The sequence below is a fragment of the Tyto alba genome, unplaced genomic scaffold (assembly GCF_018691265.1).
Source record: "Tyto alba isolate M040663 unplaced genomic scaffold, T.alba_DEE_v4.0 Super-Scaffold_28, whole genome shotgun sequence".
Lineage (NCBI taxonomy): Eukaryota > Metazoa > Chordata > Aves > Strigiformes > Tytonidae > Tyto > Tyto alba.
Window position 1 is genome coordinate 5,105,018 of NW_024881302.1, and position 22,334 is coordinate 5,127,351.

At 38.1% G+C, this 22,334-nt stretch overlaps 1 protein-coding gene across 3 annotated transcripts in view; it reads right to left on the reverse strand.

The window, feature by feature from the left end:
• SDK1 (sidekick cell adhesion molecule 1) overlaps window positions 1-22,334 on the reverse strand; it is a 422,401-nt gene that overhangs the window by 103,181 nt on the left and 296,886 nt on the right. For all 3 annotated transcript variants that reach the window (XM_033000330.2, XM_033000329.2, XM_033000328.2), the window contains exons 15-20: window positions 19,655-19,802; window positions 18,648-18,788; window positions 14,917-15,098; window positions 6,728-6,843; window positions 3,478-3,670; window positions 142-240 (exon numbers count right to left, since the gene is read on the reverse strand). In XM_033000330.2, coding sequence (XP_032856221.1) covers window positions 142-240; window positions 3,478-3,670; window positions 6,728-6,843; window positions 14,917-15,098; window positions 18,648-18,788; window positions 19,655-19,802 — 879 coding nt within the window. The remainder of the gene's footprint in view (window positions 1-141; window positions 241-3,477; window positions 3,671-6,727; window positions 6,844-14,916; window positions 15,099-18,647; window positions 18,789-19,654; window positions 19,803-22,334) is intronic.

The following is a 22,334-nucleotide window of genomic DNA, read 5'->3' on the forward strand; positions in this document are numbered from 1 at the left end:
TGCAGTAGCCAGTTGTCCCAAAATGCTCTATTATACAAACATTTTTTTTCACTGCAATGATACATTCTACACCACACACACTTAAAAGAAAAAAAAAGAAAAAAAAAAAAAAAAAGAAAGGAGATAGCATTTGATACTTGCCTGTAATGATACCATTTTTCTCTATAGGTTCTTGCCAGCTGACCTTGAGAGACGTGTCCAGAATCTCAGTGAAACTCAGGTGTCCCACCGCTCCTGGCTCTGGCAATCAGAAAAGGAAATCTGTTAACAGGAGAACCCCACTTACTTTTGATCTGATTCACGTGGCAAGGTTAGGGCTGAAGAAATAAAACACTGAGCCAGGGCCAAGGGAAGCCGGCTGGAAACATCAGCAAGAGCTGCAGGGGAGAGGGGAGAATGCAAGGTGTTAAGAAGCACTCTGGCTATCATCACATAAATTACTTTATCCAGTCATCATCCTAACTCTGCAGAGAACTAAAGAGAGTGGCAGCAGGAGACTTGCATGCAACTTGTTCTCTGCCTCTCTTCTTGATCTAATCTAATTAGAACAATCAAGCTGGCAGCCCTGGAAGCGATTGCATTTGCTGTTTTCCCTCAATGACGGCGTGTGGCGTTTACCTGCGCTGGTGTGTGTAGCTTATCTGGCCTTAGGTCTGTAGCAACACCACACCAGCATCCTCTCAACTAGAAAGAGCCTATGCAAGGTCAAAGCAAGGACAGAGTCACCGAGCCACTGCTTGGATAGATTCTCTCAAAACAACTCTAAAAATGTCCAACATAATGGCAACTGTCTTCTGTAAAATGAATACAAGTGTGTGAAACTTTTAAAGGATTTTTATGATGTAGCTCAAGAGCTCTTAAAAATTTCAGCTCCCTAGTGTGCAATGAAAGAGCATAAAACGGAATGACTGTCAAGAATATGCCATCCTCCCTCAATTTTGATCTTCAAGGAAGACATCCTGACTGATTTTTGATCCAACTGCTGTTCTGCCTTCAATCGATGTACTGGAAAAAGGAGGTTTTGTTCACTTTATATTCACTGTGCTTCTGTCATTGGATCCCTGCCTGAGTATCCTCCAGCTCCACTGACATCAGTTGGCAATTTCTTGCCTGTAATTTCATATTTTGTTTCCTCTTCACTTTAGTCCAGTTTCTCATCCCCCTCCAGCTATGATAAAAAAAAACAAAAAAAAAAACAAAGCCTGCCAGTAGGTCAGCTACAACCGACATTTGCAATTCTGCAATCCTAGTAAGGAAAATTTCCAAATCTATTCTGTGATATCTAGTAGTCAGAGCATTACAGAAAGACCTGCTGATCTGGTAGTGATCTCAGGAATACCCAACAAGAGCACAGCAATTATGCACTATTTGGGACCAGCTATCTGCAGACATGCAAACTGCATAGTCGCAAAGCTTTACTCCAATTACCTCCTGCAGTTGCATTCCAATGTTAATGTCATAATGAAAAACAGGTGCAGGTTACTCCAAGCCAGAACACAATGCTTCTGACTGGATGTCAGATTTTATTTGACCTCCAGTTCATCAGCAAACAGATCTGTTTGCACTATATTTTTTTCCTAAAGGATTGCCTAACTTTGCTATACAGACAGAAAATTATCACCTGAGAACATGAATGACAGTCCTTTTGAATCTTTTTTTCCCATCACATAAATCCTGAAGCCACTTAGATTCAACAATGCATTATACTTTTCTGCACTTAACTTCTTAGCCACCATGAAAACCGAGGAAAGCAATTCTGAAGGACTGAAAAAAATAAATAAAAAAAATCTCCTGCTCATCTCTACTGTTGAGGTTCCTTGCAGCATACAGCTGCATACACCAATAAATGTTTTAAATGTTTTACAAGTCTGGCTTTCTCTCATTTTATGGTTCATGATGGAATTTTCTTGTATTTAAAATGGCACATGATCCCAACATTTCCCTGACACAATTTCAGTGTCTTGACTGTGCCCCTTCTCACACTTCGTGCAGTCTTTAAGGCTCACTTCTGCAGCCTTCCCTTCAGCAGAAATATTAATAGTCTCTTTCCTCTTCTCAGCTGATTAATTTTCGTGAAATCTTAGGATTCTTGTATTTTGGCTTCTTACCCTTCTGTACTCACTGGAATTAGCCACAAGGTTCAAATGACATTGGAGGGAGAAAGACAGATGGACCTAAGACAGACAGCTGAATACATTCACAAACCATCACTGTCAAAAGCTTCATTTCCTTAGGAAAACTGGCAAAAAAGTTAATATTACACACAGAAACCTAATGCATGTTTCTCCTTCCTCCATGCCTTTTGCTTTACTCCCAGATAAAAAAGTATGAGTTTATATTAGTGGTTCACATAGATTTCTGTTAGTTAAATTGTTATCTCTGTGATCTTCTAAAAAGTTTACAATCTGCTCTTGGCGTACAGGTATAGAATATGGAGGAGACTAACCACAAAAGTAAAATCCACGGGAAAGTATTTAATTTTCTTCATGTTCTTTCAAGAGCATCTCATGAAAAATTGGATTAGCACTTTGAGCCTCACTTTTGTGAATGATAATGACAATCAGATTTTTCTTTATGGGAACACTGACTAACCTAAAAGATCCCTATTAAGACAAAGTGGTATTTCTAAAACCAATATCTTAATGGATGTATTAGGCATTTTTTTATGCTGATTTGGATCTGTAAATGTGCAGCAGTGTTTATGATGCTCCATGGAAGGAAGATACAGAAGCACTGGCCAGAGCCAAGATCACTGTGGATACACAGTTAGCTGTGAGGGCCACTGCAATTTAAATTATTTGTATCAGACACATGCTAGACTTGTTAGTCCCAAATTCGTCTTGAGCAAACATTTCCAGGGGGCCACAGAGGCCAAAACAGTTTCTGATGCAGGAAATAATTTATATGCTAAACTATCCAGCTCATTTCACTTCACTCTGACTCCAGTTTTGTGGAATAAAAGTTACTGCTTTGTTATGATCCTGTTTTTTTATATACAAACACTTGCAATATAATATAGATACAGACATTTTCAATATATTGAATAAGAAGGAAACAACAGCAAATTAATCATTGACCTCCACAGGAAGTTCTAGTGATCAGTTCCTAAGAGGATCAATTCACATTTATTTGGATGCCTGAACATGGATTTAAGAGCATAAGGGTTCACAGACATAAACAACGTATTTTGTGTTAGCTGAACAAGCTTTCAGCTTCTGACCAATGTAAAAAAATTTTTCCAGATTTAGTCCATAATGAAAAAAATATCAAATATCATTCCTTTTCCACAGGTTAAAAGAACACACACGGACAACTGGCTGAGGTCATCATCTGATGCAAAGTAACTTGACAAGAGTTTGCATACTGACTGTGAACCTCAGGTCAAATTTTAAACAACCAGATTTGAAAATTCTGGCTCTTCTATCCAAACAAACAAAATCTGAGCATTGAGATTCTCTACCACTGCTGACTACTCACTGTCTTCAAGGGTGCGCAGGAGCTGGGGTGTGCTTCGTGGTCCATCGCCGGGTGTGGTGAAACACAAAACAGATGTATAGTAAATAGTGTATTTCTTCAGGTTGGTGATGCAACCACTATGAACACCATGAAAATCTGGAGCAATGGTGACCATAGTCACAGTCTCTGGAGCATCCACTGGCCATGCTAAAAGCTAGAAAATTTAAACATGGATGAGCTCGCATTAGAAGTTGTGTCTATTTGGAATCAAAGTATGTTTGGCTGCCAAAACCATCTTAATCTGATTGTAAAAAAACAAGCAATGCTGTTAAACTACTGTCAGCTCTGACGCTGAACAGATGGATATAACACTGTTACTGTGATAACTGGAGGGATGTGTATAATACTCACTAGTGATGGGGGATATATTGATATCATGGAGGTATTGCAATTCTCAATGTCTGCTACTGAACAATGCCAAAATTATTGCAAATTATTATCTGTATGACATGAGTCTTTTGTCTCTCTCTGGGCTGCTCTGATCAGTCTGGACAATCTCTGCTGCTGTAAGGAAGCTGAAGGCAGAAAGTACTTTCAGTGCTACTCTGAGATAAATGCTTTGTCTTATTTTGGGGTTCCTTTAAAGATCCCACTGGCTGGGGAGGTTAGTGAGATAAGGGGGAGAGAGAGACACACACACACACATATATCCTCCTTCCCCTCCCTCATCCCCCCAGCATCCCATCGACCAGCCTAGCCTAACAGTCCAAGAGTATTACAGCGCTCAGTGGTTTAGGGATATCCACAAAGTGAATGATTCAAGTGGTTCTGGAAATACAGAAAGAATAGAAAATGGTTGTGAAGATGATTACTACAATTTTAAACACCCAGGTCCCAAAAGTTAGACTCCTGAAGACATTTTCATGCATTTAAAACAGTATGCTTGTCAGATGTGCTCAGTTCTTCCAGGTTTCATTTATCTCAGTGGATCTTCTGGATGATCAATATTTTTTAGAGTGGAGCACCTTATGTGTAGGTACCTAAATGAGGACTTAAAAAATTCATTTTTGGCAAATGACTTTGAAATTTTAAAACAATTTTTGAAATCACCTTAACGGCTTAGGGGTCTAAAGCTTTAAAGTGCTTATGAAATTTTTATTTTGTCCAAAAATCTTTATTGCATGGCTTATATAAGCATGTTAAAATTCTAGGCCTTACTCAGTATCTGTGTAAATTGTGCTACTTGTATTGATTCCAGGCTTATAAACATGAATAGATGCCTGAGATCAATGACCCATATTTGACACATTTAGACAATGTCTAGAGTTTCTGATAATCAGTTAAAGGACTATAAAGAGTAATTTTGTTAAGAATATTTCATATTTGAAAAGGTGCACTTTACAACTTCTTGAAATGCAAGTAAATTTCAAAGAAAAGATAAAAATGGAAAATGATTGATGGGATAGCAAGTTTTATTTTCTAAATCACCTTTGTGGATTACAATTGGAATTTATAACTTTGGAGGACAGAATTTCTCTTTTTTTGAGTATGTTTCACTGCATGTTCTTCAAGAAATGTGCAGAAAATACAGGTGAACAATTCTGCCAGTTAAAGGAAAAAATGGGTTTAATCCTTAAGAAAGCAAAGGACTACCTTCACTAGCAATTTATAAATCACACAAAAAACTATGCTATAGAAGTAACTGACAGAAATGTTCTCACACAGTCTTTGTACTGCAATTCCCAATCCCTATGAGAAACAGGAATGGTAAAGCTGTTGCAATCTACTGCAATCAAAAAAATCCAAAGAAAAACTCTGATAATTTCAAAAGTTTTCACTGACCACTGACAGATACAAATTATGATTTTAGTTATTTTATACCATTGCTAAAGAAACTGAAACATAAATTAGAAGTAGCTATGCAATGAGACTGAGAATCTTTAGACTGAAACCCTGTTTGAATAAAATGAAAAATAAAAATCTGAAATATGACTTTTGCAAATTTGACTGAGCTCACTGTGCTTGGACTTGCACCAGAAAATTATAGTGCATTGCAGTCCACTGAGGCCAAGAAGTGCTTTTATTCTCCAGAGTCTGAACAGAAGCCAAGTACTACTTCTGTATTGAGGTTTCAGGATATACTCTTGCAGCCCTGTCAAGTCACCTAGTCTTGAGAGCTGATTCTACCTCTGGGAAAAACAGACATACACATCTACATGTACACAGTACTTCATCAGTGGGATTCTGAAACCACTACTGTTCTTTATGAGAAATACACAGATCTGGGCAAAATACTAAAACTCCCATGCATACCTCTGTCTCAGTTTCTGCATCACTTTGAGACATTCTTAGAGAATGATCAAGTCTTCTGAAACTTCTTAAATCCACCTACAATTCCTCAAGTCACAGCTTGTCTTCTGAACTACACATCCTTCTCAACCCACTCAACATTCCTCCATCCAGCACCTAAATCAACATTCCTCCTCCCTGCTCCATACCTGTCTTCCCTTTTCCTACTCTGTGATTCCTACAAGATTTCTCTTTGTTCTTTCCACAAATGTTTTTAAACCCTTCATTTATTATCCCCCTACTGTCAAATCACTGAAGAAGTTTCTATTAAGCAGTACTTCCTGCGAGACAGAAATAAACCACTCCAGGTGCATTCTTAGCATACACTCCACTGGTCAAAGTACCAACAAGTGCTCTGTTAAGCACCCTCTGCTCTGCATACTGTAATAGATATTGCCAGTTGCCCCATTGACAGGGCCTTACCATGCTAACTCTGTGTCATCAAGCATGATTAATAAATAAATTTTATATTCTTATTTCTCCAAAATTATCATAGCGGGAAAGTTAAGAAAAATGTTTAGTGTGATGTCTTGGTTCCTAATTAAATGAATGGGAGTTTTGCATTAGAGTAAATAGAAATCTCAAGGTTGATTTTCAGTGGCACAACTACATATCTCCTGTGCTGACTTTCTAAACTGTTTGATATTGAACTACTTTTTGGCTTTGGAAACTGTCCAGATAAATGATAAATGTATTAAGACTTCTGGCCGATAACATATTCCCTTTTCAGAACTTAAATTGCAAACATTAGGAGCAACAACTGCTCAGCTCCCTTCTCTCCATTTATTTGTGTAAGATACCCCTGAAAATATATAGTCACTTTGGAGATTCCATGATGATTAGATTCAACTTCTAATTGTTGTATACCAGGACTGTTAAGGCAAATGTCACTTGAAGTTATACAAATCTTGTTTCTATTTACCTTGTACCCTTGGTTAATACCATTGATGAACTGCTGGGGTGGAGGGTTCCAGAGGAACTGGATGGTTGTGGAGTTCACAGCTTCGACTTGCACATTCTGTGGTGGAGCTGTAGGCACTGTTCCCAGTCAGCAGAGAGGGAAACAAAATAAAACAGAGCAGAGGAGAAAAATGAACACAAAACCCACTGACTGCCACTCATGAGTCACAAAGTAATAACAGCCTTGAGAGAAAGATGCACTTGTGAAACAGTAACCAGCCATGATTAGGAAAGAAGGGTAATTGGGTTAATTTCTCATTCTGTGTTGGAGATTCTTTCAACGAGAGGGGATGAAATTATTTTTGCAGCTTATTATTCCACAGATGAGTTTCTCAAAGACTTGAGGCAGAAGCTAGGTAATGATAGGTGAACACATCTCTTTCAATTATCCATGACTGTACAGAGAATAAACAGTTTCAGAAAATTTCTTGAGTCTTTTAATACTGCAGAATTCCTCAAATCAGACAAGCAAACATGGATTCCACACAACTGAGATTTTAATTGTGAATTATAACCTGGAAACAGCACCTGTTTATTATTTACTGCTGCTTAAAGAATTAGGACCAGTCATGACACACAATAAAGATTTTTCTTGGGAATTGGAAATGTCCTTTTTTTATCTTGATATGATATTCATTCATGTATATTGAACTGATTATATATATTCTGAGCCAATATATCCTCTAATCTACTAAAAGTTGCATAAACATTTCATGCCAAGTATTTAGACAGATTATTCAAATGAAAGCATATAACATAAAGGCATACTGTCTTCAAACAACAAAAAACAACACCTAAATATTTTGCCATTTAATATAATATCTCTTTAAATACCTTTCAGGCAATTTCTTCAACTTACTGCTTTAAAATGTCATTCCTATAGTTCTCAGAGGAAAGAATACTAATAGACAGGTCTATTTTTCTGAATTTACCAAGGCTCATAGTAAGTTTAAGAAGAAAACTGCAATTTGAGTATTAAAAATGGACTAATACCCTTTGAATCCTATAAAATAAATTTAATAAAGCTTCAGAAATATTACTATTGACAGCCATGTGCACTTGTATTCTGAAAAGATGAACTATCCACAAGTGGTTTTGAAGCCTGGAAAGCTTTACTCCTTCTGCTTCCAAGGGAAAATTTCTACCAAAACCCAATGACCTATACTAAAAAGTATCCATAGTTCCCACTGAGAAATGGTGGTTTGCTCCATACTTTTCAAAAACAGGTCGCAAACTTTTAAAGCTTCAAAGTAATTTTGGAAGATGAGTCTTTGTATGGAGAAGAAATCAGACATTAAGTTAAAAATGTAAAAATGCCTCTTTTTCCAACAAAAGCTATGTTTGTTTGAAAGAGACATAAAGGGGCATTAGTCTTAACTGGTGTACAAGCTACAGTAAGACTGCAGCTAACAAAGCTAGAACAGTGTATGCTTATCACAGACATCCACAACCTAGAAATATCAAATCAGAAAAATGGAGAAACGCTCAAAGATGTCAGGCTTGAAATGAGAACATCCACTTTCATGCCCTGTGTCACTAAAACTCCCTGATGACTACACCACGTCTTGAAAATTTAGCTCTGCACATTTTTTTAACCTCAGAAGCTGCATATTACTCAGAATTTTCTTGCCCTAATTTAAAACCTGATGTCACAATTTATGAACTATGCATTATTATTGAGTTCTAAAACCAGAATTTATCTGATACTACTCTAAATTTTCATTAGAATCTGGGCCCTATTTCCTGCCATGCATCATAATTCCCTGTATGCTTCTGGAAGGTTATAATATTATCTTAATGACCTGTAGACATCATAAAGTTTTGTAGTTAAGAGATTCACCAAATCATCCTGATATACAGTCATATATATTAAAGTCACTCTACAGTCATAATGAGCTGCTTTGGCTACAGTCCCCTACTAAATGTATTTTTTCTTATTCGTGTTCTTTGATGGAACTGTTTATTATGAGAGCCGTAAGATGTATTTCAATTTGCTTTTGTGTGCAATATTTTGTATAATTAATGGTTAATGCAAATAAGATTTTTTTTAAAATCAACATTGATACTTTCCTGTGTATTTGCATACTCATATATTGTATCTGCCAGAGATTTGTTATGGCAGAAGAAAATTGTTTTAGAAGCCTTCAAGTTAGTTTGTTATCAGCAGGTCACCTGGATTTCATTGATAGATTAATCTCCTTCTGTCAGGAAGGGTAAATCAGCTGAGCATCATCCTCTCCACCCATTCCTCTTCCTTTTTTTGAACTGCTACTTTACAACTGTATTTATATGTGCTAGGTGGATTTTGTAACACAAGTATTGTACTGAAAATCTATACATAACCCATGTACTGCTCACTGACAGCCACACTTGAAGAAATGCAGAATTTTGGCAGTGGTAGGAAGAGTCTTTCTCCCAGAGCATAAGAAGCACGTACAGGAGACCTGAGAGTTAACAGTACAATCACTCCCAGCAGGATGCTCTCACTATCTTCACAATTTTCCTGAAACACAGATTAGCATGCATTGGTGCTTCATTTCTGAAGGCATTATTTTCTTTAGTGAAGGATCCCATGGATGTTTTACAATGAATAGCAAATTTCCAGTGATTTCAATATGTAAGGATTTTATTCTAAAGGTCTGATGAGTCTTTTAGATACAATTCAAAATATTGCAAATTATTTTAAGAGAGGAAAAATCCTGCATCAACAAGCTCCAGGTTTTCATTTGCAGTCCTTACAGTTCCCAAAAAAGCCCAAGCAAGCACTTTAGGATATGTTTACTACAGGTTTAGAAATGTGGATAACCAAATGGATTAGTTATTTCTTTTAAGAAGGGAAATATTTTTCTTTCATTAGGGCATAATTTCCTAAAACAAAAATAAACCATCATAGCACAAAAAGTACTTGCCACAAGAAGAAAAATGGTAAAAAATATTAACAGAAAACATAAAACTGTAAGAATGTTAGAAAACATGATTTATATTATGATTCCTCTTTGGATATCTTTATTGAAAAATCAGCATCTGCATGTCAATGAATGTATTTAAAAGATGGAAAGAATGTGGTCCATCTAATATGCATAAGTTTAATTATACTGCAGAAGACATAATATAATATATTTTTATGTTTTTAATCAGTAAAATATTGGCATTATAATCTCAAATTTACTTCAAAGTGCCAGTATAAATTTCTCCTTTTATGTCCTGATATTAAAGACTTCCTTGGGTATCTGAACAGTTTCACATTTAAAAAAGAAAATAAGTTAGACAGAAGCTAAAATCAGAATTGACCTTTTGGTCACTTCAAAACTGAAATACTTTTCCAAGAGCATGGTTAGTAACTTTCTGAAGCTGCAACTGTCCACATAAAGGATTTTCTAATTTAGTGGTAGATATCTATTCTCTTCCTACAAGCTTCTTGTTGTCACACGGTATAGAAGCTATCAATGTCAAATAGGTGTTTCAAGAGTAATCTCCAAGTATTTACACGCTCAGTTTTTAAATCCGTTCTTCATCATGTTTGCAAGTACTCCTATACCATCCCACAGTGAAGACCCATCTGGGAGTCATCTCGGAATTGCAGATCAAACTGGTCAGACAAAACCAACTGTACTTTCTTCCAATAAAGTTCACGTGGTTGGAAAACTGTTGAAAGCTCAGCCCCGGGGACTGCAAGTTAACACACAGCATTCTAAGTTGAAAAGGTCATGGAAGCACTCTAGATAAAAGCCATTAAACAGGTTTAGCTGACGAGATAATTGAGAGAAGAGAAGGCATTAAGGTTAAACATGCATACATGTAATTAGTTTGTCTCTAGCTATGTGCAAAAAACATGTAAACCCCACAGAGATTCTGACAGCCAGACTACTGATCTTAAATTTAGATCTTCAGCAGAGGCTTGTAGAAAAGTCTCCTACTCCTCCAAATCTCCTGACCTTTGAGGTGGCAGCTTCCATGTCTTAATAAGGCAGGCTCAGGGAACTGCAGGTTTTTCTCTACGTGAAGGTTTGGTTGTTCCTTTAACATGCTGGATTGAGGTGCTAAACTGCATGTCCTCAGTGGGAGTGGTGGGGAGATTCTGCCATGGAATCACACGATTCCTCCTGGGAAGCCTATTCCCCCACAGCCCAGTGGACAACCTTTGCTGTGCTCTGAACTGCAACACGTCCTTCAAAAAAGGTGTCTCTGCAATTCTACACATGTCAATATTTGAAATTCAGTAGTGCGAGATTTGGCACTAACTGATGAGTTTTGCTTCTTGCAGCTGGGAAATGCCTTCTTCCTTTCTTGCATGCCTCTCAGAAGGACAAGATTTTACTTCTTTATTAAGAGCTAGGAGCCAGGGGCCTCAGCAAGACAACTCCTAATTTCACAGCCTTTGTGAAATAATTTTTTTCAAAAACAAACAAACAAAAAAATAGTAGATGGCAAATGACACCTAACAGTGATAAAACTGAGAGATACAAAATCCAGCCTCCAGAACTCCATTCTGCACAGAAATGGCCATGGATACTCCAAGGCTGTTGGTACATTCCCCAAAGGAAGTGAACAAGGTTCTTTAAGATGTTTTTGCCAAAGAAAGCCAAAGGGAAAACTCTCTTCAGTGAGATAAAATGGAATGGTTGCAGAGGACACTCCTTATTTAGAGATTCCTTTTTCAAGATTATTTCCTACGTAAGCAGGAAGCTTTCAGTTAACTGGGTTTTCTCTAGCTCGTCTGTCTCAGTTTATAAATTTCTCCCTATTCACCTCCTACTGCCTGAGGAAGAAACTACTTTGGACCTGGCTGAACAGATTCATCTTGGTTTTATCCTCCTCTCCATGCCATCAAGACTCACTAGTCTGGTGGCTCTCCCATTCTTTTATTCAGGAAGAGCCTTTTGCTCAGACTTGCCTGGCCTTTCAAGGTGTCCATGCACAGCACAGAAGGGAAAATAAAACAAGATCGAACTACATGTTGAGACCTATGAGCTTTAGGACATAAGACTGGCTTTTAGGATATACATCAAAAGAAAGGCATAGAACTTAAAGTAGAAAAAAAATGAGGGTTAATGTCAATGCAAAGAACCTAATGAAAGCTCTGTCTCTACTTATAAACCTTGCCTTGCCTAAATCTAAGGAGCAGTGGGAGTTTTTCGAAGAGAGAGGTTCAGAAGTATTCATGCTAGTGAGATAAAAGGGCCAAACCCAAAGTAAAGGATGGGAGCTTCTGCTTTCTCAAATCAACGTGCAGGAAAAGGTAAATGTGCCAAATAGTACACAGCAGAGACATCATCATCACCATCCAGGAAGATGTTTATACATCTCACAAAACTATTCTTATATGAAAAGATATGGGGAAACTTCAGTTTTTCATATGGCAATGAAAAGTCCTGCAGGACACTGTTTAAATAAGTAAAAATTGCCCTATGCAGAAGGCCGGCAGAAATCCCTGTGAAAAGTAACATCAAAGTAAGGAACAGCTGGAGAAACTTTGATGAAGAAAGACCTATATATACAGAGCATCAAAGGATTAGGCTGAATATCGCTCTGAAAAGACTTTCAAGATTTAGAGACAGTCAAACTGTCTGACCTTAGTGCTAGGATGTTCAGTGTTTTGCCAGTAAGTCTTTCTGACATTTTATCTAACTGACATTATGTGCCAGTTTCTCTACAAGTTTAGATCTTTCAGCATCTTGTGAGTTTGGCTACATTCTAGAAGTTGATGATTTTCGAAGAAATTTGGGTAGCTGATTAGACATCAGCAACTAAAGTGATGCCAGAGGACTAATAAGGGATGAATAGACTAGGTTCTGGTATAAATCCACAGCTTATACGGCCAGTCAATACTCCCTATGACAAAGATGCCAATGTGCTGATCTGCTCCTGCCAATGGGTTGATTTGCTCCCCGTGTTCATTTCCTGCCAGGCTTTGACTGCATAGCACACTTGATTAATATGAGGTGTTTCAGGTATTTTTCATCTGCAGACAGACAGGTTCTTGCCAGCATAGCTCACATCATTTAATGCATGTCAGAATAGAGGTGGTGGTGGTGGTAGTAGGAGAGGGGGATGGATGGGAGTGTGTGTCTTTGACATTTATCTCTGCTCATATTAAAATCAGAATATGATTTACAAGGCAGTTTTACACATGATTTTTTCTTACTCCTGCTGGTTTGGTTTAGGAAGGACATTCCAGAACAAGAAACAGCCAGTGGCTTTTCCTCTCATTTTCCAACTACAAGAAAGATAAAGGAGCAGTGTTTCGGACAGTAGTGCATTACATATGGAGACTTGATATTAATCCAGTTTCAAAAGATACCAATACCAACCAGCCTCCCTTTTCAACTCTAAATGCAAAAAAGCTTCAAACTCTTTTTAGAACAGGCCTTACGTCTTTGATGATTTGCACAGAAACTCAGCAAGGCATTCATTAGGAGATGGCAGCATCCGTGAAGTAGTTATTTATTGCTATTATTAAATACTGATATCAAATAAATAAGAAATAACCAGTTTTTCTTCTATGTCTACCCACCATGGAGCATTTAGGAACTACATAAAGACAAACAGGCCATTACAGGTTGTCTTGCAGTCTGAACACTCGTGCTGATTAATATGAATGCAGGACTGACTACACTTAATTTATAACAGAGGATTTATATCCTTATAAATGACAACAGACAGCCAATCAATAAAGGATGATAATAACAGCACATAATATCAAGGGAAATTAGAGTCAATTGCAGGGTTTAAGAAAAAGAGTGTGAAGTCCAAACTTCAGTCTTAATAGATGGAAGGTTAAGGTGCTATGATAGCTTAAAATGTACAAATAAACAACAAAATTAATTACGATCATATTCACTAAAGAGATTCAAATTCTGTGTGCAAACCAACCCTCAGCAGAGATCTGGTCTTTAGCGGGATGCAAAACATTAATCCTGGCTGCAAGGAGAAGACTTCAAGAAAAACATTTCAAGGCCTGGTATAAATACTTTCAGAAACAGGTTGAATGCGACTTGACTCCTCTAAACTGTGAGACTTCACATGCCCTAAGACAAAATATAGATAGCTTCCTTCTTTAATTGTTGTGGTTAATTAGTGTTGCATATGAATAATCTTTTCTTAAAGATCTCCCTACACCTCAAACTGTATTTAATCATGTTATAATGTACTCCTAGTAACAATTAACAAACAACTACATATTCTTCACTGATTGTAAATTAACTGATATAGTGTAAATCTGCAAGTTTTTTAGCTAGTTTAATTGTTTTATGACCAATAAAGTAGAGACCATGTACTGTCCAGTGCTCCGAATCCAGCACAACCCTGCAATTATGGGAATATATGAAAGCTTTAAGGGCCTGGTACCTAATTATCCTATGGATTTTTATACCAATCTAGAGGTGTAAACATGCCTTACATTGGTTGTAAAAAGTAATTACATATCCTTTTGTTGATGTAATTTACATTCTTCTTAAAGCACTTACCAGAAAGGTGTGGAGGAGCTGTAGCATAAAAAGCAGGGCTTTAAAGATCATTTTATCTTCCTTTCTGCAAATGTCTGCACCATTCCTGAAATGCTACAAAACACTCTTTCTCCACAGGCTGTATTTCTCTCCTTACAGTTTCTTTACAATTTATTCCGTATTTCTAAAACAAGTTATTCTGTGATTATCAGAACTAATGCAGCTGGTTTACTCAGCTTTTGTCTCCTATATTGCATATCTTGACCACGATAAACCCAATTCCCTGCCATATTCTCTCCGACTCTCTTGGCAGAGTAACCTCAGACCCCGCCTGCCATGTCTTATAAATCCATTCCATAGGACCTCACCTCTCCAACATTTCTATTTATTACTTATGCTGCGGCCAACTCTGATCTGCAAGTGTGGTAACATGCCATCACGAGGGTCAACAAAAATAGATAATTTCTGAATTCACTCACAGCTTTTTCTACAACAGAGATAGTATCAGAGTCTAGTCTTGTCTTGTCTCAACTTAGGTATTTGAAATTTGTAGGTGTTTCTTACCCCAAGCTGTCTATCAGATTTGACTGAAATGACCATTCAGTTTATAAGTTGGTAGGTGGGACTAGCAGAGAGCGTATCCCCTTCTCCAGAAACTCTGCTACAAGCCGTAATTATAAAGGACGTATTGGTCCGATTTGCTTACCTCCCTGTAAAGTGTACTCTGTCACAGGTCTGCTGAACACTCCCAGCCCAGCTCCATTGTAAGATGCCACCTGGATTTCATACTGGGTCCAAATGATCAGGTCTTTCACCAAGCAGTAGTTAATTTCTGCACTGGTGATGTTCTTATACTGGTATTCTCCAGGGAGGCCGGCCAGGCGATACCTACCATATGGGGAAAAAAAAATCGTTACTTAACTAGATGGTATCAATTACAGCAAATATCCTGACTAGCAAAATAGCTTCCTTTATGATGAGGCAATATGCAAACTTTTACAACAGAATTATACAAAGAATAATGAAAAATAATCAGAAAGAACAGATTAACTCCTGATAAGACCATAGCACATTTGACTGCTATAGTATTTATAATCTGATCTCACTGAGATTACATGCTTAGAGCTAAACAATCCTGTTTTACGGTTGCAGAAAAATTACAGCTTTTTAAATGTGGCTTGTCGAGTAAAAGCTGTGATTTAGTAGAAAAAACAGCCCAGATGTGATTTTTATCAGGGTGCTGCTGTAAATCAGCTTGAGAAATGTTTTTTTCCTTCTCTGAAATCTGAAAAGGAAGAGCTCAGAGGCCTCTGACTTTCTAGAGTCTCAGGCATTGACATCTCTGGCTTCCACCAGGATTTACTTCACAGAATGATTAAAATAAGGATGGAATATAGTTGAGACTGAAGGACTGGTTAAGCATTGGAATTCCAGGGGAAGGTCTGTACCAAATACAGATGAGGGGTAAGCATCCTGATCAATTTACTGCTGAGACACGGGAAGCTGAAACACTGAATATATTTTCCCATATAAAAATTGTACTGCAGAAGATAGGGCCCCTTTGATGTGCCTTTTTAGGCCAAGAAGCTATAGAGAAAAGCTAAATTACAGAAAACAAACAAACCCTGCAAATCTGTGAAGGTGAATAATACTGTTTGTTTTCCTTCCTTTAGGAAAATAGCACAATGGATGCTTACAATATGCTAATTCACAAAAAAAAAAAATCAGAAAAACAGAGGCCAAGTAAAGGGCAGAAGGCATTACTATTCCATGAAAAAGACAAATATGGAAACTTTTGTATTTTATTCGACTCACAGATCTTATGCACTCTTATTCATCTTTTGCTTCAGAGTAATCACCAAAAGCTTATTGACACAGAACAATTTCATTGAAATCTTACTGTCGGATTTTGAATTCATCTAAGTTAAATTGGTGCAATTTCTAAGACTTGACAACTTTGCGTATTTCAGCCATAGATTTTGTTCTAAGATGTTGCAAAAAGATCAGGCCTTAATCGCTGACAACCCCTCTGTTTTCTGCTGAGGAGCTACTTGCCTGACCATATTTTGTCATACTTAATATTTGTAATGCTACACTGGTGTGATTCCATTTATGAAACACAAATGGAAATAAAGACATATCAGCCCTCAGCTGAATTTATTGAATGTCTTGGTCTTTTTCTACTTTATGCAATATCTACCTTTTTCTTTCTTTTATCTCCTGTGAAGGGTGTACGCTTCCTGGCAAAGTCAATTCTTTGAGCAGCAATAGTTTTGTCTCACACCTAGCAGACAAGCTGTAGAGTGTTCCTTTGATTTAATCTCTTATGCTGTTAGCATGGCAGCCCTCTAAATGTAATACTGCCAGTGAGAACAAGGGCAGAGGAAGGAGGCCAGTTCAGAAATGTCATGTCTTCATGATTATTCTCACCATGGACTTTGATGTATAGTCCATATGACTTGTGCAGTACACCTTCACTTTTAAAAATCAGGTGTTCCATCAATTTAGTATCTTGCATATCTTGAGCATTGGGTCTCTGGGATGCATGGTGACTTTTGGTTTGTTATACCCTAATTCTACAGAAGTCAGTGCAGGAAGAGTTTTCTTCAGTGCACATTGCTGTGACCACACAATTTGACTGGGAAGAACAGTCTGGTTTATTGCCTGGGTCAGTTGTGCTTTTACATGATAACCTTAAATTCCTGTTGAATAAATGGTTTCTCTGCTCTGTAGTCAAGACAAAGCATACAGACATCAAAAATGTTCACAGATTGAGCATAATGAGTATGATCATTCTCTATTAAAATGGAAAGAGATGTTACAGCGAGGACAGGGATCAATTATGCTGATAGATGCTGTAGAAAATACCTAAGTTAAATATTATTGAAAATGCTATATGGAGAAAAGAGAACAGATTGCCAGAAGTAAGAGGCTATGGGATTGCTTTCTCAAGGGGCTTAATACTGAGACAAGGTAAGACTCATTGGGAATAACCAAGGAATGAATCCTATCATTGAGTAGACCAGTTTGAAGGAAAGAACTGTACAAGCAACATTTGTATCCTGTGCAGATAGGTACCTAAGTCTCATGACAAGATTCTAGCTATAGGCAGAAGTTAAAGATCCTTTTCCCACCTGCCACTGATGTCTGGCACAGCTTTCAAACTGAGTCCAGTTCTTAAAACTGCAGGCACTTGCACAAGTGGCTCACCACTGTAATAGACTCTGTGCAGGTGACAGAGAGATTAACAGACTTCAACTCTACGGGCAGAGAGAAGGAACTTTCCAGCACTATTTTGGGAGCTCACCAACACTCTTAACATCACAAAAGTATTTCCATCTATGCCAGCAAAAGTAGGAGCACAGCATGAAGAGGATTTTGGCATTTAAACTGTAAAATTTAGTTATCTTTTAGCAGGTCTGGAGGACACTGCATTAAAAATGTCAGCCTGCTTACAATAGACTGTAGCCATCACTTGGAAATATATCAGTGGTGGTGCAATGCTTGGGAGATTCCCACCAAAACTCTGATTTAGATAGTGCTTCTCTTACTAAAGTTGCAGCCCTAGCTGCCTGCTAGCACTGCAGGATACACAGGATGCTGAATGAGCAAGTAAGCTGTAGCTGAATTGGGTAGGAGTGAATAACTGAGTCCCAAAAAATTACAAAAGGGAAATGCTCTGAAATGTCTCTTAGTGTGCCAACACCCTTTCCAACACAATAAATCCTGCGTAAGCAGAAAGACTGGATGTATTCAGGATTCCCAGTTACCTGCCTTAATCTGTTTCTCATTAATAAATACAGATGGGGCTGAAAGAATCTTACTCAACTGATTGATTTTCAAAGCCAAATCAGGGTTTGCCATGAAGCATCTGACTGGTCATTCCCTCCCTCCATTTTGTTTGGCACAGAACTGAAGTTTATTGATTCTATTCTTGCTCTTCCATAGTACAGGAGCCCTGCTGTGCCTTTGGTAAATTTAATTAACCTTTCTACCAGGAAGCTGAGATTGTAATAAACAAATATACACCTGCAATGCATAGGGCTGCACTGTACCAACTTCCCATGTGAACACTTTTAGCACTTGGTGCTTCACTTCACTTTGAAAATGGAAAAAAAGCTATCTGGATGCTGAGAGTCTCCCTAGGGAGCTAATCCACTTAGGCAGTCCATTCAGAGCAGCTAACAGAGACCTCAGCTCACTGACTCTCTAGTACAGACAGGCTAGAATTTAAGTGCCTGCATCCTTGTGGGCACCTGAACAGAGTGGTTTTCTCATCTGTAATAAAACAGGGCAGTCACAGAATTTGTAAATAATAACTAATATAATTAATGGAATTAGAAATAGTTTTCAATACACTCTTAATTCACACAATTCTGAATTCCCTCATGCACATGTGGAGCTATCTCCAGATTTTCAGCTTAGGAAAAGACTTACCTTAGGATGTATCCATGAAGAACTCCATTATGTTCACTTTCAGGAGGAGGTTGCCACTGGACCATGATAGACTGATTGGTGCGCCCACTGGCCACTATGTTTTTAGGTGGGGCACTGGGGGGCTCCTCAGGTAGCATCAACCTAAGTATAGAAGAATGTGATGGAAGTGGGTGTGGAAATAAATGATAGATAACATTTCTGTTTCATGTATTCACTACATATGAACCAGTTTCTTTTACCAAAGTCTGATGACTAGAAAGAAATATAATGCTGATCAAACTGCTGAAGACATGCATGAAATAGTTACAACAAATCAACATAATATGAAATCAGTTAAGCAAGCAACAAGACAGACAGCTGAGGTAACCTTATTCTCTCTGAATCACCCAGGCTGCTACAACTCTTTAAAAAGATTACAAGCCTGAATGAGTTAGAGCTCAGGTCCAGTGTCTGTGACTCCTTCCAAATTGTTTCTTTCAGCTCTTTCAATATTTTTCATATCAAACTCCTACATTTTGAAAAAGCTGTTTAGAGTTCAGCTGTTCTGCAATTCAAGCTCACAGCAAGCTTTGGTTCACAGAAGAAGGGGGCTACATTTGAAACTAAATTTGATGAAGCCATCCTTCTATGTCACATCTGGGTGAACTCCAGAAGTGACATTGCAATGATTGGGTGAATGCTGTACTCCTTCCCGGGCTAACTGCTGTGGCTTAGCATAACAGCAAAAAAAATATTCTCAAGATTCTGCTCAACTGATACTCTGGAAATATGAGGACACCTCTCCCATCGTGTGCTGATATCCTGCATCGCCTAATTGCCATTATCACCAATTACTGACAGCTGCAGAGCACTCTCCAGAGGCCTGGGTAATGCTAACTGCTCTGTTCCCCAATTATTGTGCAAAAGATAACTTTATTTTATTCATTCACAAAAAATCAGCAGTTTTTTCCTCCCAATACTTCTAGATTATTGTACCTTTAGTACACAGATATTTCTTTTTATTGTACCTGCTAGTCTCAGAGCTGTACTGGCCCTTTCCAACCTGGTTAACCGCACACACCCTAAACTGGTAGGTTCGGGCTGGAGTTAGTCCGCTCACAGTGACACCGGTCATCTTTGGGTCAAGATTTGATAGGTGAACCTTCCAGGGAGAATCTGTTGGAATAATTTACATGTGAAAAAAAGATGGAGGTACTTGTTAAAATCCCTGCAGAAGTGAGAATAAGCCTCTGACTGCTCAGAGCTCTTTGTGCTTGTTTTCCTCAGAGGAACTTTGGGAAGAAGTTTCTTTTCAGCAGAAGAAACCTTCCTGTCAGCCCACACGGTTATGCAGATTGCACATTTGTCTACTGGAAAGTGATGCTGCACATGTCATGGCATAATAAATAAAAACTATATTCATTAACATTTTAATAAAAGAGGAAACAAGCATGATAAAGACAGATGGGCTGTGTATTTCACAACCCATCTGTTTGGCAGGCCATTACAACACCACACCCATGAGTGGCTCTGGTGGAAGGACTGTAATGAAATTCAGTCAGTTTGGAATATCTTCCTACCCAGCTTGCAAGCAGGTGTAGAAGCGTGACTGTCTCTGCCAAATCAGCCCTTTGCTGTAAGACCTGAGAAAGCTTCTGCTGCGGATTCTACATGTCTGCAATTTTTTTTCTAGAGATAGTATATGGCATTCGGTCTAATCATTTCCTAGGAAGATTCCCTGGTATAAACAGTCCTGGCAGCACTATAAAATCCTCATTGTCAGTTCACATACTTGACATACTGAGCTCCTCTGATGCCCAAATTACATTTTCAAGTTTTCAAAGAGGTCAGAAATGAAACATGTTGAAAATTAAATATCCTGACTTCTTTTCTTCATAGCCTGGTGTCACATATTCTCCCTGAAGTCATGGCTGAAATAGTCAGGGCGAGGTGACATTTGGTCTGTGTTGCAACAGTGCAGCAATGGAATCAGCTAATTTAAAGATTTGTTCATTTTTTAAATAATACCAGCTGTTTTCGTGCTCCCTGCTCAAAATTACTAACACTTCTGGAAATTACTGAGGAGCTAGCTGTAGATTTTGGCAACGTATCTGGGCATGCTGCTCATCAGAAAGTGCATTGTGGCTCCTGGCAGGTCACCTAGATGTCTGCCTGAAAATGAAGATGAGATGTCCCAAATGCGGAAGGCTGCTAAACTTCACACCAAGATGTAAACCGCTAATTTAGTGTTTTTCTGGCAGATTCTTCAGCAAGTTTAAGTCCTCTAGGGTGTGATGCCAGTTGGGCTATAAACTGCATCTTCAAATTACTCAAAATATATTTATTCCAGTAACGGCTTTCCGAGAACAAAGTCTCTTTTAACAAGAAAACTGACACAACTGAATACTGGGAATGCTACAGAGGGACATTTGCACAGCAGTCAAGTTCTGTCCTCGCCAATTGTTGATGATTTACCAACAGTCACTTTGGCTACAAGATCTTGATGACAATTCATCTTAGCTGAACATGGAACTTCTTTTAGAAAAACCTTAGAGGAAGCACGCCTATGCTATCTAGAAAAGCATTGGTTAGGAGTTTTTTGCACCCTAGTTCCTTCTGAATTTGATCAAGCTTCTCTTGAGACTTCACAAGCAGCTGTTCACCTTGTTAGAGCCAGAGTGAACAATAACAAGTCAAGGTAAGCCAAAGTTAAGGTATGGCTGACTTAACTGCCTGAAGCAGTTTCCTGAGGAAAATGGAAGACACCAACAAGAGATTGAAATACCCCTATATGAGCTACTTGGGTAGTGGTCCATTTCCTAGAGCATTTCATTTGTTTACTGCTAGTGTAAACACCACCTGAGAGTGCTTAACCCAAGCAGCTCAATGTAGTGAGCAGTTTGATTCAACAACAGGGCCTATTAATCTCTTCAGCACCTTGGGGCTTTGCTCTGTTTATATGCTGCATCTGTAGAATACTTTATTAATTCTTTTTCCTTTCCTGGTGGAAGATAAAAGATCTGGCAGGAAGAGAGATTAAACTGAAAACTAATATAAACAAAGCCTATTCATCTCCTGGGCACTCTGATTCCTACAGGAAAGTGGTTTGGGGAGGATTTGTTCGCTCATGGAGCAGTGGATACAGTGAGTGTGCAGAGTATCTTTAAAATTTAAATGTCAAGTCTTTTTTTTTTTTGACAATCAATAAACTAAACATTTCAAAAGGCTGTTCTCCCTCCTTAAATATGCAACAAACCCCAGAATTGTACAGAACCTTGTTTTACTCTATAGAAGAGCAATTCTGACATCGAAACATGCCATAAAATTTTCAACACCGACTCTCTTCTCCAAGGATGCCTGTCACTCGCTTGTCCCAGGAAGCCTGGAGAAGGTCCATAGTGACAAAAGACTTGCCAGGTCAAACTATTAAATAAGCCTCTGTTAGATTGAACAGACTGTGCTAATCCTTCGTTTAACTTAAGCTGCCCAGAATGTACTCTGGGCTTTGCTTGCTTGCTCTTCCACTGTAATTGTTACTGTCTGAAAAACTTCCATGTTTAGCTGTCTATCGTCTTAAGGATATTGGGTATTTTGAATTAACTTTGATTACTTCTCCAAGTAAATTTATTGGAAACAAAGAATCTTACAGGCTACTCTCTAGTTTACAATGTGATTTTGGGGGTTTTAGAAATTACTTTTGTTCTGCCA